Source organism: Pan troglodytes, chromosome 19 (genome assembly GCF_028858775.2).
Source record: "Pan troglodytes isolate AG18354 chromosome 19, NHGRI_mPanTro3-v2.0_pri, whole genome shotgun sequence".
Taxonomy (NCBI): Eukaryota; Metazoa; Chordata; class Mammalia; order Primates; family Hominidae; genus Pan; species Pan troglodytes.
In genome coordinates, this window is record NC_072417.2 from 60,151,202 (window position 1) to 60,168,956 (window position 17,755).

At 39.2% G+C, this 17,755-nt stretch overlaps 1 protein-coding gene and 1 long non-coding RNA gene across 3 annotated transcripts in view; one reads left to right on the top strand and one right to left on the bottom strand.

Annotated features, from left to right (window-relative positions):
• The first annotated feature begins 1,154 nt into the window (after nucleotides 1-1,154).
• Nucleotides 1,155-17,755, top strand: part of MYH2 (myosin heavy chain 2) — a 28,537-nt gene continuing 11,936 nt past the window's right edge. Inside the window, exons 1-21 of one of the 2 annotated variants that reach the window (XM_024350484.3) lie at nucleotides 1,155-1,206; nucleotides 1,425-1,467; nucleotides 2,899-3,122; nucleotides 3,227-3,370; nucleotides 5,330-5,486; nucleotides 6,698-6,725; nucleotides 6,809-6,923; nucleotides 7,022-7,114; nucleotides 7,664-7,727; nucleotides 7,852-7,950; nucleotides 10,125-10,228; nucleotides 10,757-10,895; nucleotides 11,261-11,379; nucleotides 11,469-11,618; nucleotides 12,987-13,157; nucleotides 13,280-13,589; nucleotides 14,216-14,292; nucleotides 15,459-15,546; nucleotides 15,634-15,751; nucleotides 17,192-17,315; nucleotides 17,403-17,539. In XM_024350484.3, coding sequence (XP_024206252.1) covers nucleotides 2,919-3,122; nucleotides 3,227-3,370; nucleotides 5,330-5,486; nucleotides 6,698-6,725; nucleotides 6,809-6,923; nucleotides 7,022-7,114; nucleotides 7,664-7,727; nucleotides 7,852-7,950; nucleotides 10,125-10,228; nucleotides 10,757-10,895; nucleotides 11,261-11,379; nucleotides 11,469-11,618; nucleotides 12,987-13,157; nucleotides 13,280-13,589; nucleotides 14,216-14,292; nucleotides 15,459-15,546; nucleotides 15,634-15,751; nucleotides 17,192-17,315; nucleotides 17,403-17,539 — 2,441 coding nt within the window. In that variant the 5' untranslated portion in view covers nucleotides 1,155-1,206; nucleotides 1,425-1,467; nucleotides 2,899-2,918. Of the gene's footprint in view, nucleotides 1,284-1,424; nucleotides 1,468-2,898; nucleotides 3,123-3,226; nucleotides 3,371-5,329; nucleotides 5,487-6,697; nucleotides 6,726-6,808; nucleotides 6,924-7,021; nucleotides 7,115-7,663; nucleotides 7,728-7,851; nucleotides 7,951-10,124; nucleotides 10,229-10,756; nucleotides 10,896-11,260; nucleotides 11,380-11,468; nucleotides 11,619-12,986; nucleotides 13,158-13,279; nucleotides 13,590-14,215; nucleotides 14,293-15,458; nucleotides 15,547-15,633; nucleotides 15,752-17,191; nucleotides 17,316-17,402; nucleotides 17,540-17,755 lie in introns of both variants that reach the window. The other variant, XM_024350483.2, reaches the window with a different exon arrangement.
• On the bottom strand, nucleotides 12,987-17,424 carry LOC129137700 (uncharacterized). Its single transcript, XR_008540465.1, has 2 exons — nucleotides 17,337-17,424; nucleotides 12,987-13,224 (listed from the first exon to the last, which is right to left on the bottom strand). It is a non-coding gene; the product is annotated as an uncharacterized LOC129137700 (long non-coding RNA).

A 17,755-nucleotide genomic window follows, 5' to 3' on the forward strand; every position in this document is an offset into this window, starting at 1 on the left:
AGAATATTCAACATTATATTTTTCAATGAAGGAGAAAGAAGAAATGGTGAATTTTTAAAATACTCCAACAGTTGTAAATTACTTGGTTTTCCATTTTCATCCCTCCTTCTTGGACAAAAATCCCCGCTATGGTAATTATCAAGAACACAGATACTGTTTGTATCATTTTTGAAAATTTGATCCAGAAATTTGTGTCATATTTCAAGAATAAAGTCAGAAACAAACAAGTTTTATTTGTAGGATATAGCTCAAATTTTTCCTTAGGATTTTCAAGAAGATATTATTTGTAAGTTTCCGACATATTCAGTATTTAATATTTTCCTTAATGCTATGTGTATCATAGTTATTATATTTATATTACATAAAGGAATGTAAAAAAATTAAAAATATTCTCCCCAAGCCCTTTACAGATATGGACAAATCCCTTCCACATTACTCTAGCATGCTACACTAATATTGTCATTTTTTTCTCAGCGGGCTATGACACGAAAAAATGTTGAAAACTACTCTCTAAAAACACCTCTGCTACTAGAAAATATTCAACCTTTTTTATTGCAGGCAAGTCAAATGGGTAGGGGGACAGGAAATGGTGTGCTAAGTAGAGGGAACAACTTTGGCAAAAGCAAAAAGGTGAGCGAGCAAGGAAATTCCTGAAACTACAGGAATATTGGAATAACAGAGAGGACCTTCTGTCTCTTTAAGTTGTTGAAGGCACATCGCTTAATTTTGCAGGGCTGGAAAGGACCAACAGGTAAAAGGACCAACAGGTAAAAATTAACTGTCACAAAATTAAAATACATATTTGTATTTTATTTATGTGACTTAACACGTGAAATATGCGAAAGTGATGTGAGGCAAGCCCGAATGGTGTGCCCAGCAAAGCCAAAAAGAAGTTCCGAGGGAAGCCAGGTATCCTGGCTGCCCAGCCACTGCCTTTATCCACCAGCTTGACTCTTTCAGATCATCTTCTCAAATTATCCATAGGAGATTTATCCACATACTCAATAAGAAAAATATTTCTAATTATATCCAACCATTCTTAATATGAATGAGAATTATGCGGGGACGCTAGATTGCCAAGAGGTATTTTGCCAAACAATTCCTTTTGACTTAAGAAAGAAGAGGCAGCTGCATTGTTTCCATAGCTATCCATATAAAAGAGCCCTTGGAATGAGGCTGACTCGTCCTGCTTTAAAAAGCTCCAAGGTAAGTGGGAGCAGGACGGGCCTTTCAAGAGGGACACTGGTCACACTGCCCAGTGTCAGCAGCGGCTGCTAGTTCTGGTACTGCTCCTTCTGGAACTGCACGTTTTACCTCTATGAATTTTGTTACTTCTGTTTACAATAGCAAGCCATGCCATAAATGGGATTTTTTCCCCCTCTTTTTGGTCAACTAATCAAGTGCTTTTCCCTTTTCTTTTATAGAACTGTCTCACTCCCAGGCTACATCTTCTCACTTGCTAACAAGGTAAGATTTGGACTAACCAGTTCCTGGAGGAGAATGCAAGAGGCTCTGGGATGGATTTCTGTCACTTAGCAACCTTTCAGAAAGTGCTTGTCTCAGTAAATACCCTTTAACAACTGTGCTTCAGGAAAGCGGTGAGAAAGGGAGGACTGCCCTTTCAGGACAATGCACACATCCTCATTTACGGCTCAAGCATTGGTGGGGTGACATTTGAGCAGGGGAATCGCTTTGAATAAATATATTGTCTGTACAGGAAAAAAAGTCTACCCTCAGATTCCCTGGCTAAAAATCTCAAATTTGATAAAAATGTATCCTGCTGTTAGAATTCATTTAGTAAACATAATATCCAACAATGTAAAATGGAAGTAAGACAATCCTTCCTTTAAACTTCTTAAAGCCCTTGTAAAAAGTCACCTTACACAATGCTGAGTGCTGTGGCATTTTTCTTATATATAATAGAGTTATTAATCTGCCCTCCCACTACTTACTGCATTTCTAAAGGGAGAGACTAGGAGAGACGATTCAAATGAGTTTCAAGTAATTTGATCATGTAATGACTGCGGTAGAATTATTTGCCAAACCTTTCATTCTACTGATACCACTGGCAACCTACAGATCACATAGAACGGAGCAAACAGGGCCTGCATGCTTCAAAGGAAAATTTGGAATAGTAAAGGGAGCCCTTAGATGTAGAAGAATGAGGTTAATGTTGGCTACTGTTTTTATCCCTAATTAGTTTAAGGGGGTTAAACTGATGAACTGTATTTAATATGCAAAAAATTATGTCAGAGAAACTATACTAAGCACCTAACCTATAAGAAAAAAAGGTAAACAAAATTATAATCTCCAATAAGCCACTGAACTTCAACAAATCTGGCTGAACAGGTAAAGGAGGAAATAAACTTCTTCTACATTACATTCAAGACACGGAATTTTGTGACATGATAATTCATGACATCTCATATATAAATGGTAGCCTGAACAATTTCAAATTACTTTCTCAGTCATCATTTAAACCTCTTTTTCAAAGTATCTTCACATATATCATGGGCTGTGAATTTAGATAGGCAGAATTTATAATCCCTATTCTAAAGATGGAGTCACTTAGGCTCAAAAACATCAAGTGACATACCCAAGGTCACAAGCTACTTGACAGCAGCACTGGACTGTAATTCAGTTCCCAATGAGAACGTGAGTCCTGGAGGATGAAATAAGACAATGGATCAAAGCCCTAAATACGGCATTGGGTACACAGAGACCACCTGATGCATTTTCGTTCTTGTGATTATGTTTGTCTCAGTAACTATAGTATGGTGAACAGTAGACCTGTCTAGTGGAATTTCCAACTGGGCCTATGAAATACAATAAATATTAAGATTTATTGGTATACGTGGCAATCCAGACTCTCTAATGTGAAAGTTTTATCTCCTTTAGGACCTCTGAGTTCAGCAGCCATGAGTTCAGACTCAGAATTGGCTGTTTTTGGGGAGGCTGCTCCTTTCCTCCGAAAGTCTGAAAGGGAGCGCATTGAGGCCCAGAATAGGCCCTTTGATGCCAAAACATCTGTCTTTGTGGCGGAGCCCAAAGAATCCTTTGTCAAAGGGACCATCCAGAGCAGAGAAGGAGGAAAAGTGACGGTGAAGACTGAGGGAGGAGCGGTGAGTAGAATCCCAGGAGCTTGCCACATTTTATTGATTTTTGTTGTTGTTGTTGTTGTTTGGTCACTCAATTAATGTAAACGGTTATCTTTCCTGTTTACCAGACTCTGACAGTGAAGGATGATCAGGTCTTCCCCATGAACCCTCCCAAATATGACAAAATCGAGGACATGGCCATGATGACTCATCTGCATGAGCCTGCTGTGCTGTACAACCTCAAAGAGCGTTATGCAGCCTGGATGATCTACGTGAGTGTCCCCTGCCAGTGCTCTGTATAATCATCCTCATGTACCCTACCATCCTGCTTCTTCCACTGAGCATAAATGGGTCACAGGTAGTGACCCATTTCACTTTCATTGCAGCATAACTAGTTAAAAGGCTTCATGATTGCTATCGTAAAGCACAGCTCAACAGCCAGCACTTCCTTGTTTTCCCATCCAAAGCTGGGGAAGGCCGCTGTCCACGTTGACTGGGTTTGCCCAGAAACCCTTCAACAGGCATTTGAGCAGTTACTGCTTATATTTCAATCACAGGTAATTTTCCCCATTCCTTTTCCCCACTCCAGCCGCAGAATCATCCAGAGTGAAATGATAAACATGTTTTAACACTTTAAACTATTTTAATTTTTTTTTTTTTGAGACAGAGTCTTGCTCCTTGTCCCAGGCTGGAGTGCAGTGGTGCGATCTCGGCTCACTGCAACCTCTGCCTCGTGGGTTCAAGCGATTCTTGTGCCTCAGCCTCCAGAGTAGCTGGGATTACAGGCATGTGCCACCATGCCCGGCTATTTTTTGTTGTTGTTGTATTTTTTTTTAGCAGAGACAGAGTTTCACTATGTTGCCCAGACTGGTCTTGAACTCCTGGGCTCAAACGATCCGCCTGCCTTGGCCTCCCAAAGTGCTGGGATTACAGGCATAAGCCATCATGCCTGGCCTAAATTTTTTTTTTTTTAAACAAATTTCACTCATTTTCACTCCCCTGAAATAACAGCAATTTGTATCTGTGTGTTCCGGTCCCTTCTATCTGGAATGTCACCTCCTCGATGAAACCTCTCCCACTTCCCCAAGCAGTGAGATGTTCTGTCCTTTCATTTCTGTCCCTGCCTTAACACTAACCATGTTTCTCCTTGATCATTCATTTACATGACTGTCTCCTACATAGACTGGGGATTCCTCAAGGGACATCATCTCATTTATCTGGTCTCATTTATACTGTCTGGCAAAGGCCTGCACATAATAAACATGCAGTAAATATTTTTAAATCAAATTTATTATACTATATTCATATTTTTGCATAGTTTAGCCAGTGCTGTTATTTAGCTAGGCAACACCTATACAAGTGTACCTAGAGGTGATGGTCAGCATCCAGTTTAACTAGTTGGTGCTTGTCTTGAACCAATTGTCAAAGATTTTTTAAATCCCCCTATTGTAATCATGATGTATATATATATATATATCATTTCGTGTCCTGTTTCCTTATAACTTAAAAATGTTTTGTAAATATTTCCTGAGTGTTGCTGTATACTTTCATGTTCACTTTTTTAAATGCCTGCATCAAATTGTCTTAGAAGATTTACCATAGTTCACCTAACCATTCCCTTACTGTTGGCCACTTAGCTTATGTCCAAATTTATGTTCTCATAAATTTGAATTATCTTAATGCTGCAAAGAAAATATAAACCATTTCCATAAAACAATAAAAGTTTCATAGCACATGTGTTTAATAACATGTACTTCTTCTTCTGCTATGTAAAAATCACTGTGAAAAGCCCTGAGGAGAGCAATAAGAAAGCTGAATTGTAGTCACTTCCCTCAGGATTCTGCTATCACATTGTTGAACTTGCCAACTAGTTTTCACGCTGATGCCTTGAAGAAATAAGAGTACTCACTTAAAGTGCTCCTTTTTGTTAAAATTCAATTAATTTCCAGACCAGCCTGGGCAACAAAGTGAGACTTTAGCTCTACAAAAAGCACGTACAAAATTAGCTGGGCATGGTGATGCATGCCTGTAGTACCAGCTACTTGGAAGGGTGAGGTGGGAGGATTGCTTGAGCCCGGGAGGTTGGGGCTGCAGTGAGCTGAGGTAGCACCACTGCACTCCAGCCTGGGTGACAGAGCAAGACCCTGTCCCAAAAGAACATTCAATTAATAAGTTAATTTCACAAATAACAGGAAAGGTCTTTGGGTACTTATTCTTTTTCCTTCTCATAGACCTATTCAGGTCTCTTCTGTGTCACTGTCAACCCCTACAAGTGGCTGCCAGTGTATAAGCCCGAGGTGGTGACAGCCTACCGAGGCAAAAAGCGCCAGGAGGCCCCGCCCCACATCTTCTCCATCTCTGACAACGCCTATCAGTTCATGCTGACTGGTGAGTGAGCCGAATGCTTTGCAAGTGCGTAAACCTTTAGAGCAGAACCATAGGAGAAAGAGACTCGAGGCAATCTCAACACATTCCTTGAGATCGTCCCTTTTAGTTGAGACTGGTGTATTTATGAAGGAGAAGGTCCAGGAAGGGGAGAAAGGCTGATTTGTAATGCGTAATATTACATAATTGCTAATGATCTCTTAAATTTTGAAAAGTTCAACAGAGGCTGGCCATGGTTAGTTAGTATACTTTTGAATGACTCAGAAACTCAAATAAATATGAGCAAAAATACAAATATTTCTGTGTATGTATACACACACACACACACTCATGCACGCACAATCACACATACAAACTGTGTCTCCGTTACTATGAGCCAAAAAATGGAAGAGTAAAACTTGTCTCTGTAGTTTCAGCCTCAGCATCCTAAATTGTGACAGATTAAACAGTCTCCCTATATGAAGGACGGCACAATGCTATCGCCCTTTGCCCAGAACCAACCTGAACAGGCTCCAGATTTAAGGTGTATTTGGTATTAAACAGTTAGACGTTGAATCTGCTTCCTACAATATTGTCTTGGCTAGACCAATCTAAACTACTTGTGGCACCTTGAGAAGGGGCTTAGAGAATTCCTCTTCAGAGACAGTAAAACATCAAAACAAAATTTTACCTTTTCCTAAAAATATGACCAAAGTCGTATTTCTAAAACTATCACCTTTACTGTACTTACTCCTTTTCACACATTAAAAATATCTCTAATGCTCATTCCTCATTACGTCTTGCACCCACAATATATATGTCCCTAACTTAAATCATCAACTAAACCTAACCAAAGAGCCAAGTCTACTTTTGGTGTTTATTTAGTGATAGAGTATTAAAAAGAAAAAGTCTGGTGCTTCAGGAATACACAGCCACGTGGTCATCACTTATAGAGTGGCATTCAAACATTTTCCTTCATCTTAGAATTTTTTTCCTCGAAGGAAATATTTCTTGGAAGATTTGAATATAAAACCAATAAAAGTAGTGGTGTTCTGTTTAAATGGGTGGATGTGTGCTAAAGTTGGGGAGGGAGAAAGTGGTAGGTCTAAAGCCTGCCAAGCCCTAAAGGTTGCAAAGTCCAGACTGAATAATACTAAGTTCATTCCATTTTACTTTACTTATCATTTACAAATATGTAAGAAAACAGTATTAAATGTCTATAATTTCTTTTGTAGACCGAGAGAATCAGTCAATCCTGATCACGTAAGTAGATTTTATGCTTTCTTTACATGGCTGTGATAGCTGCTAGGTTTGAGACCACATCTGATTGAGTTTTGATTTGACAGCGGAGAATCTGGTGCAGGGAAGACTGTGAACACCAAGCGTGTCATCCAGTACTTTGCAACAATTGCAGTTACTGGGGAGAAGAAGAAGGAAGAAATTACTTCTGGCAAAATACAGGTGAGTCTGATTGTCACAGTCAGAATCCAGACTCTGTAGGGACTCTCAGGTAGGAAATTCCCAAGCCCCAGATGCAAGGACTGCTCTTGCCTTTGCAGGGGACTCTGGAAGATCAAATCATCAGTGCCAACCCCCTACTGGAGGCCTTTGGCAACGCCAAGACCGTGAGGAATGACAACTCCTCTCGCTTTGTAAGTCTCTTGGACATGCTAATAGATGCTGTTCACTGGTCAAAATTTATGAGATGTTTGTAATTACATTCTCTGAATCTTTTTCATTCCCATTCTATTACATCATTGTTCTTTCCTTTTCCTCTGAGCATGTAATAACGTGGATCAAAGCCCCATCTTGAAGGATATATGGCCTTTTTCCTGAGTTCTTTCTTATCTGTCATGATCTACACTTACTCACAATTTTAAAATTTTTATTTTTAATTTACAAATAATAATTGTACTTATGAAATACAATGTGATGTTTTGATATATGTTATGTGTATATTATGGAATGATTAACATGCTAATTAATGTATCCATTACTTCACATACTTAATAAATATTTACAATTTTTAAATCAAAGATAAAACTCTTCTACTTATAAAATAGGAGATACACCTTTTTCTACCTGATACAAATACTCTCTGAATTGATTTAATATTAAAGTACCAGCATCAAATGTTTGGAATTTCTCAAAGATTTAATATTATATAAAAACAAGGTAGTAATATTAGCTTTTATTTCAAGGGTAAATTCATCAGAATCCACTTTGGCACTACTGGAAAACTGGCATCTGCTGATATTGAAACATGTAAGTGTTCAGATATCTTTAAAATCATTTCTGATTCATATGACCTAAAAAACTGACCAAAAATCAAATTCACATGTCACATGAATTTTTACAATTTTCTTATTTGTTATTTGTTTCCTTCCAGATCTGCTAGAGAAGTCTAGAGTTGTTTTCCAGCTTAAGGCTGAGAGAAGTTATCATATTTTTTACCAGATTACATCGAATAAGAAACCAGAACTTATTGGTAAGAAATGTCATAATTCTTTTCCAGAATTACTGCATCAGTACCTATCAATGCATAGTCCAACCTAGTATTCTATGACTGAATTTTGTCAAGTTTATGTGCCTTTTTATTTTTTAAATAGCTTTGTGAGTTTGATAAAAATTTATATGTGCTCATTAGAAAAATTCAAAGGAAATCAAAAGGAAAACTGAAAATAACATCTCTAATTCCTACTACTATGAAATAACCACCATGAACACTTGGATGAATACCTCTCTAGTCATTTTCTGTATACATATCTCTACATATAGATACATACATACAATTTTCATAACTGAAATCATGGTTACATGCTCTCCTGTAATCTACTTTTTTACTGAGCAATTATGTATCATAGCTTTTTCCATGTCACTAAATATAGCTCCACATCATTATTTCCAATGGTTGCATAGTGTTCTATTCTAGAAATAAGCACAATTTACTTAACCATACCCTCTTTACAGATAGATTATTTCCAATTCTGGATTGTATATAATCAACACTATAGTGATACAACTTTTCCCATTATGTGATTATCCTCTTTGGATTACAATAGTTTTGTTTGTTTGTTTGTTTGTTAAGATGGAGTCTCACTTTGTCACCCAGGCCAGAGTGCAATGGCAAAATCTCAGCTCACACCTACCTCCACCTCCCAGGTTCAAGCGATTCTCCCTGCCCCAGCCTCCCAAGTAGCTGGGATTACAGGCATGCGCCACCATGCCTGGCTAATATTTGTGTTTTAGTAGAGATGGGGTTTCACCATGTTGTCCAGGCTGGTCTCGAACTCCTGACCTCAGGTGATCTGCCCACCTTGGCCTCTCAAAGTGTTGGGATTATGGGCATGAGACACTGTGCCTGGCCATTTTTTTTTTTTAATAAGGATTTATAAGAGCACCATGACATCAACTTCAAGGTGTTTGTGATGGTGCCTAATATCCTTTAAACGCCTCTCCAGTGCCCATCAGTCATCAACCAAGCATCATGTGATATCGGGGGAACCCACCCCCAATAATTCAATGTTATTTCACATAGGTTCTTTTCTATTTCCTAAGTGCTGGCTGGTCTGAGAAATAAAGGGAAAGAGTACAAAAGAGAGAAATTTTAAAGCTGGGTATCTGGGGGAGACATCACATGTCGGCAGATTCTGTCATGCCCCCCAAGCCACAAAACCAGCAAGTTTTTATTAGTGATTTTCAAAGGGGAGGGAGTGTACGAATAGGGTGTGGGTCACAGAGATCACATGCTTCACAAGGTAATAAAATATTACAATGCAAATGGAGGCAGGGCGAGATCACAGGACCAGGGTGAAATTAAAATTGCTAATAAAGTTTTGGGCACCCATTGTCATTGATAACATCTTATCAGGAGGCAGGGTTTGAGAGCAGACAACCGGTCTGATTAAAATTTACTAGGCGGGATTTCCTCGTCCTAATAGGCCTGGGAGCGCTAAAGGAGACCAGGCTTATTTCAACCCTTATCTACAACTGTAAAAGACAACATTCCCAGAGCAGCCATTTTAGAGACCTCCCCCTAGGAACGCATACTCTTTCTCAGGGCTGTTCCTTGCTGAGAAAAAGAATTCAGCGATATTTCTTCTATTTGCTTTTGAAAGAAGAGAAATATGGCTGTGTTCCACTCGGCTCTCAGGCAGCCAGACCTAATGGTTATCTCCCTTGTTCCCTCAACACCGCTGTTATCCTGTTCTTTTTTCAAGGTGCCCAGATTTCATATTGTTTAAACACACATGCTTTACAAACAATTTGTGCAGTTAATGCAGTCATCACAGGGTCCTGAGGCAACATTCATCCTCAGTTTATGAAGATGACAGGATTAAGAGATTAAAGTAAAGACAGGCATAGGAAATCACAAGAGTATTGATTGGGGAAGTGATAAATGTCCATGAAATCATCACAATTTATGTTCAGAGAATGCAGTAAAGACAGGCGTAAGAAATTATAAAAGTATTAATTTGGGGAACTAATAAATGTCCATGAAATCTTCACAACTTATATTCTTCCACCATGGCTTCAGCCGGTCCCTCTGTTTGGGGTCCCTGAGTTCCCACAACAATATAGTGCCTCACAATTTGTCTAGAAATCTCTTGTTTTAATGAAGAAGATAATTATGCTTATCTTTGTTCTGTTTCCTGTACTTAGAAATGCTTCTGATTACCACGAACCCATATGATTACCCATTTGTCAGTCAAGGGGAGATCAGTGTGGCCAGCATCGATGATCAGGAAGAACTGATGGCCACAGATGTAAGTAGAACACAAGAAAATTGGAATTATTATGGTGGGTCAGAGTAATGGTGATCCAGATAAATATTCAGTGTCTAGTAGAAATGGCAAAGGAAGATTCCAGGATGCAAATGGACATGCCCCTTGGAGTCAAATGAAAAGAGTATGATGTGCCCCTATAGCATTTTACTTACCCCTTACATTCTTCTAAAGATCTATCATTTCTGAAAATTTCTAAACTATTTTTTTGTTTTTTGCAATTGACTTGCATTAGATTCCTACCATCTCTCAAAATAACAAGTTCCTTAGATTTACTATCTTTGTTCTCTGTTCTAAGTTCCCGTTTTGAATCTTCAGAGGGTATGCACCTATAATTCTAATGCTCTGTGCTGGCCTTTGGTTGACCAACTCTCTATATACCCAATCTAAGGGGTTCCTTGTCTCCCATTAGCACTGGTAGTTTCCTCAGGCCAGCAATGGGAATGTGCAGTATTAACAGTAAGCGTGTGGATCACAACCTAACAGCTATCCTATTGGTTATATTGACAGAGTGCTATTGATATTTTGGGCTTTACTAATGAAGAAAAGGTCTCCATTTACAAGCTCACGGGGGCTGTGATGCATTATGGGAACCTAAAATTTAAGCAAAAGCAGCGTGAGGAGCAAGCAGAGCCAGATGGCACAGAAGGTATCAACTAAGTCACTCCCATGATTTTGCATTTGTTTGAAAATCACATTCTTAACTTGTTACCCAGGAATTTTCCTAGGGAAGGTAAATTCACTTTTAAGAATTAAGTTTTAAAGTATCTGTATACCTAAGTAATGTGCAATGGGAAACATAAGCACTAGGTAGGTGTTTCCTATAATTATTGAAGTTCTTTAGGGCAAACTACCCCATAATCAAAAACTTGAACTTAATGAACAAATGGGTAAGGATACTCAGAAAGAGATATTTGAAACACTGCACAAAATACTTGCAGTTTAAAAAATATTTTTAAGGAAGTGGGTTTCTTTGGGCCACAATAACATTGTTCTACTCTTTCTTCTTTTTAGTTGCTGACAAGGCGGCCTACCTCCAGAGTCTGAACTCTGCAGATCTGCTCAAAGCTCTCTGCTACCCCAGGGTCAAGGTCGGCAATGAGTATGTCACCAAAGGCCAGACTGTAGAACAGGTAGGTGCATAATTCAAATTAACTGCCAGGGATGAAAGCATTTTCACAGGCCTCTAATAACTTTGAGAGTTATAATTTTGTCTTTTAAGGTGACCAACGCAGTAGGTGCTCTGGCCAAAGCCGTCTACGAGAAGATGTTCCTGTGGATGGTCGCCCGCATCAACCAGCAGCTGGACACCAAGCAGCCCAGGCAGTACTTCATCGGGGTCTTGGACATTGCTGGTTTTGAGATTTTTGATGTGAGTTTGTAGCTGGTTGGTGAGAGGATTTTACAGTAAGGCAATGGAAATATCTATATGAAGGAGTTAGTGAAGACTATGACCTTTTCTTACCACTGTCGAAATTATTTTAAGCCTTAAAAGAGAGTAACTGGGCAGTTATTGTAGTACCAATTCCACTTCTATAAAAAACAACAATGCACTTAATAAGGACTCCCCAACTTGTTATTGATACAAAGGGAGTTCTGAATTAGCTTAGTACAGTGGGATTGAAGGTCTATTTTAAGAAATACTTAGAGACAATAAGAGCTGAGAAACGTTAATAATTTAGAGTCAGCAGTAACAAATGCAATTAGCTTTTAAGACTCATTAGTATGATATCATGAAATAAAAATTCATATTTGATTACGAAATATATTTTTCTTGATTATAGTTTTCAAGAAGTTTAATTTTTTTTTCTAATTATACAAGCAAAACTTAGGGCTTTGGAGAGGATATAGAAGGTCCCAAGGAAAAAGATTCCACATAATTCTACTATTTATGTATAATGTTAACATTTTGGTGATTTTTTTTTTTTTTTTTTAAGACGGAGTCTCACTCTGTCGCCCAGGCTGGAGTGCAGTGGCGTGATCTCGGCTCACTGCAAGCTCCGCCTTTGGGTTCACGCCATTCTCCTGCCTCAGCCTCCCGAATAGCTGGGACTACAGGCGCCTGCCACCACACCCGGCTAATGCTTTTGTATTTTTTTTAGTAGAGATGAGGTTTCACCGTGTTAGCCAGAATGGTCTCGATCTTCTGACCTCGTGATCCACCCACCTCGGCCTCCCAAAGTGCTGTTTGGGGAATTTTTAAAAATACAAATGTATATTGTCATAGTTTATATAATACTTGGTATCTTGATCTTTTTTTTTTCATTTCGCATTAAAGAATAACAGGGGTGGCAAATTATTGTTCACTTGCCATGCTGACCATGTGATTGCCACGCAAGATAGACTCCTCCCAGCCAGCTTCTCATGGGTTGCAAGTTGGCTCCTAAATGAGTCAACAGAAAACTGTAAACCTTCTGGAAAATGTAGAAGATAATGGGAATAAACACAGGATGATTAAGTAGGTACTCAGGAAAATACCTGAATAAACTTAAGCAAATGCAGGAAAAGAATATCATAATGGTAGGATTTTCTACAAAATGACAGCAGAAAAATAGTAGCTTCCACATGCCCTCAAACCTTCCATACTTTTCACCTTTTATTTCAAAGTCTCTTTAACCCAGTGATTTTAACATCTGTAATATAAAGGCTCTTGGACACATATTTTTAAAATGGAAAAGTTCTGTATTTTAAAAAATACTCAATTTGCTTAAGAGAGAAGTAAACATATCTATTTATTTAGTTCAACAGCCTGGAGCAGCTGTGCATCAACTTCACCAATGAGAAACTGCAACAGTTTTTCAACCACCACATGTTCGTGCTGGAGCAGGAGGAGTACAAGAAGGAAGGCATCGAGTGGACGTTCATCGACTTCGGGATGGACCTGGCTGCCTGCATCGAGCTCATCGAGAAGGTTGGTTTTGCATTTCCGAAACCATATTTTGCGGCAACTATATTATTCACTGCTTTTTATTTTAATTCTATAGACAGAAAAAAAAATAGAAGTACAATTTTGTGTTGTGGTCTGCTTTTTAGCCTATGGGCATCTTCTCCATCCTGGAAGAGGAGTGCATGTTCCCTAAGGCAACAGACACCTCCTTCAAGAACAAGCTGTATGACCAGCACCTGGGCAAGTCTGCCAACTTCCAGAAGCCCAAGGTGGTCAAAGGCAAGGCCGAGGCCCACTTCTCTCTGATTCACTATGCTGGTGTTGTGGACTACAACATTACTGGCTGGCTGGAGAAGAACAAGGACCCCCTGAATGAGACCGTGGTTGGACTGTACCAGAAGTCTGCAATGAAAACTCTAGCTCACCTCTTCTCTGGGACTCAAACTGCTGAAGGAGGTAATGCTCAAATGATAATAATACTCTCTAGGTATTACAAAATGTGATGTTAAATTGAAGCTAGTGATCTCTTAGGTCTGGCAGAAGGGTTGCAGACCAAGCCCCTGGTTCCTCCAAGTATTGAATAGATAGGCAGCCTTGTAATTACACATTTGTGGCTCACTCCACTACTGACAGGAGCCCTATTGCAGAGTCAGAGAGGATTATCAGGCTCTCAACCAATGAAAAGCCTCAGCTTCTACGATTCTCTCCTACTTCTTCCTCCACATCTGCAGGATATATAGCGTATCTGAGGGTATAAATCTTAGGCAACAGAGTGACAAACTTCCACCTCTCAGTACTAGCTTCTGTTGATGATTTTTGAAGTTAGCTCCTCACATGTCCTAATATTAGGGAATCCCTCTCTATACGGTCAGGTGAATATCCCTGGCCTCATTTCCCACTGGAGAAAGAATCACAGATAAGTGGCTGCAAACTTAGTTGAAAAATAAGATTCATTCAGGCTCAATCAGAGAGGCCAGCTGAGTAGAAAAAAGGCTCCACTTGATGAACACAGAAATCAGCAAATACGCAAGAAGTAGCCCTGCCAATTCAAAACCGTATTTCTTTTCTTCCTTTTTCTTCAGAGGGAGCTGGTGGAGGGGCCAAGAAAGGTGGTAAGAAGAAGGGCTCTTCTTTCCAGACAGTGTCTGCCCTTTTCAGAGTAAGGAAGAAATTGTTTTTGACATTCTCCAATTACTTTGGGATTTTTTTTTACATGGGTCTGTTTTTCTGAACTTCTATTTTTGTTCTAAGGATATATTTATCTATTCATATACTAATATCACATTACATTTATTAAAATTACTTTGTAATATGCTTTGACATCTCGCTGGGCAAAATTCCCCTCGTCTTTTCTTTTTTTAAATTTATTTTTTATTTCAATAGGTTTTGGGGAACAGGTGGTGTTGGGTTACACGCATAAGTTCTTTAGTGGTGATTTCTGAGATTTTGGTGCACCTATCACCAGAGCAGTGTACACTGTACCCAATGCATAAAATTTGCTTTTAAAAGTACAAGATCATTCCATGAGTAGTTTAGAAAAGGACTGATAGTAACTAGTGACTCTGTTGATCTAACTTTGGAAAGAAGGGATTTAAATTACTCAGAAATTATTAGTTCACTTTTCATGCTAAGTCAAGTAATGAGAAATATTTTATAGAAAATCTTATAGACCATAATACTCTGCCATTCATAATCTAGCTGAGCCATGAAAAAGAGCAATGACATGAACTCAGAGAGACTAAAAGACATCAGTATGGCTAATGAACTCATGAATTCTAGCAGCAAATCTGCAGTGCAGCTAATATGGTATCCTTGCTCTTAATCGAGTCAATTTTCAATTATAATTGGTAGGATTGCTCCCCTGTAGATAATCTCTATCCCCTAAAAATTGACAGAGCTGGAAAAGAGGAGCTGTATTATAAGGAAAACGTCCAAATGTGGTGCAGGCTTCCATTTCCTTATTGGAGAACTATGGAATTTAGTAGAAGAAAGAGCGATCATCTCGCATGGGAAGGCAATGGCCTTGTAAATGTATGTGTATGGCCAGGGACCAGGGTAGAAAGGATGGTGTTGGCATAAACTGAAAAGAAGCAACATGCCAGGGTGCTTTCCTTGTTCTGTGTGTAACTCTCAGAAACTCAAGTGCAGAAAGATCTATTGAGGAGGAAAAAGCATCTCAGAAGAAGCATTCAAAGTGTTGCCTTATATGAACGCAGTCCATACTGGTCATTCAACTCAGCTATAGATATTGATTTTATAGACACCAATGACTGCTCATATCCATGTCTAGAGCCTAAAATGACAGGATTTTTCCTGATTTTACAGGAGAATTTGAACAAGCTGATGACCAACCTCAGGAGTACCCATCCTCACTTTGTGAGGTGTATCATCCCCAATGAGACAAAAACTCCTGGTAAGAAATTCTATAATGAAAGTGCAAAGGATGACTGCCACACCTCCTTTTCAACAGCTCTGCAGTGAAATAAACATGCATTTTTAGGTGCCATGGAGCATGAGCTTGTCCTGCACCAGCTGAGGTGTAACGGTGTGCTGGAAGGCATCCGCATCTGTAGGAAAGGATTTCCAAGCAGAATCCTTTATGCAGACTTCAAACAGAGGTCAGTTTCTCCTGATTATGGTGTATTCTGAAGTTTAATATGAACAAGTTTAATGCAAGCAAAACAATTTAGTGAAACATATGCCTCTACTTGTTAGTTTTGTCACAAAAAGAAGTAAAAAAATTACAAGTCTCAAGTCTCGAACACTTTTGTTTTGAGACAAAGTCTTGCTCTGTCACCCAGGCTAGAGTGCAATGGCGTGATCTCAGCTCACTGCAACCTCTGCCTCCTGGGTTCAAGCGATTCTCCTGCCTCAGCCTCCCAAGTAGCTGGGACTACAGGCATATGCCACCACGCCCAGCTAATTTTTGCATTTTTAGTACAGATGGGGTTTCACCATGTTGGCCAGGCTAGTCTCAAACTCCTGACCTCAGGTCATCCGCCAGCCTCGGCCTCCAAAAGTTTTGGGATTACAGGCATGAGCCACCATGCCCAGCCTCAAATACTTTTAAAATATAAATATACAACATTTTAAGCACCTTGTGGAATTTTCATTGGATTTATCAGGCACTTAGCTTAGCTCATAGATGTACACGTTAACTCCAATAATAATTAAGAGCGACCTTTTTGAGTGCTTAATATGTTTAGATTATCTTGTTTAATCCTCGCAAAAACACAGTAGAGGTAGGTACTATTAAGACTTCACTTTATAGATGAATAAGCTGAGGCTCAGGGAAATTAAGGTACTTGCCCAAAGTCACAGTTATTAAGTGGTTGAGTTAGAAACTCTTCCATGCAAACATAGCTATTCATTTTCTGTCATTTCCTTTGGTGTCATCTATGTTTGTCTTTTTCTCCCACATATTAGACTCCCAGGGTTTCCTGGAGGCAGAGGGAACATGTCACAATGACTGTTCCTCAGGTCCCTTTTCTCCTCTCTAGATAAGCCCATCTTGAGAATCAAAGAAAAGGCAGAGGTGGGGAAGGACTGGGTAGCAGCTGCTAGGAGCTGATCTCTCCCAGGTCTGGGTCAGGTGGCACTGACAGAGGATTCCAGGGCTCAAGATCCAAAGCATGTCTAAGTTTGATTTTAGGTGATTAGGATAGTTCCGAATACCTAAAGTGTACTGTCTACCAAATTCTTCAATGAAAAGTAGCTTTCTTGGATTCAGGGCCTTAAAAAGCAAATGCATCTAGTAAAGATAACAGATTACATTTTATTGGTTAGGCACACCATAATGTGTGCCTTTCTTAAGGCAGAACCCTTTTCTAAGAACAGGGTCTGATGAGACAGAAAGGAAAGTTGCAACTGGGAGGGAAAGGCAAATGGAATAAAAATTGGTTGCCAAAGGGTTGACCATTCAGATAAACAATGTTCTCCTTGTGAACAAAGAATAATATTTTTTTAAAGCTCTGCTTTAAAAAATGAATCATTTAATGTTTAGCTAGTATTTGTGTCATCAGTAAACTAGTTGTTAAAAGCTATATGTACTTCAACAGATACAAGGTATTAAATGCAAGTGCAATCCCTGAAGGGCAATTCATTGATAGCAAGAAGGCCTCTGAGAAGCTCCTTGCATCCATCGACATTGACCACACCCAGTATAAATTTGGGCACACCAAGGTAATTTTCTGTAAATCCTACCTGATGCTATTCCTGTCCCTTTGAACTTTATTAAAGCTTGTGATCTGCAACTCTTTCCATTCACAGGTCTTTTTCAAAGCTGGTCTTCTGGGGCTCCTAGAGGAGATGCGAGATGACAAGCTGGCCCAGCTGATTACCCGAACCCAGGCCAGGTGCAGAGGGTTCTTGGCAAGAGTGGAGTACCAGAGGATGGTGGAGAGAAGGTATAAAAAATATGTTTATTCACATATTCCATCTTCAAAAACATATTTGAAATGGCTTACAGTTAAGACTCAGCTTATGATAAGGACACTAAAGAAGAAATGAATAAGAGTCCTATAATGAAGTGGGAATATACATGTACCAGAAAACTTAAGGAAGGAACCATCACCATCTGATTGTATGGGTAAAAACTTGAGAAGTTAGGTAAGAAGTGTGTA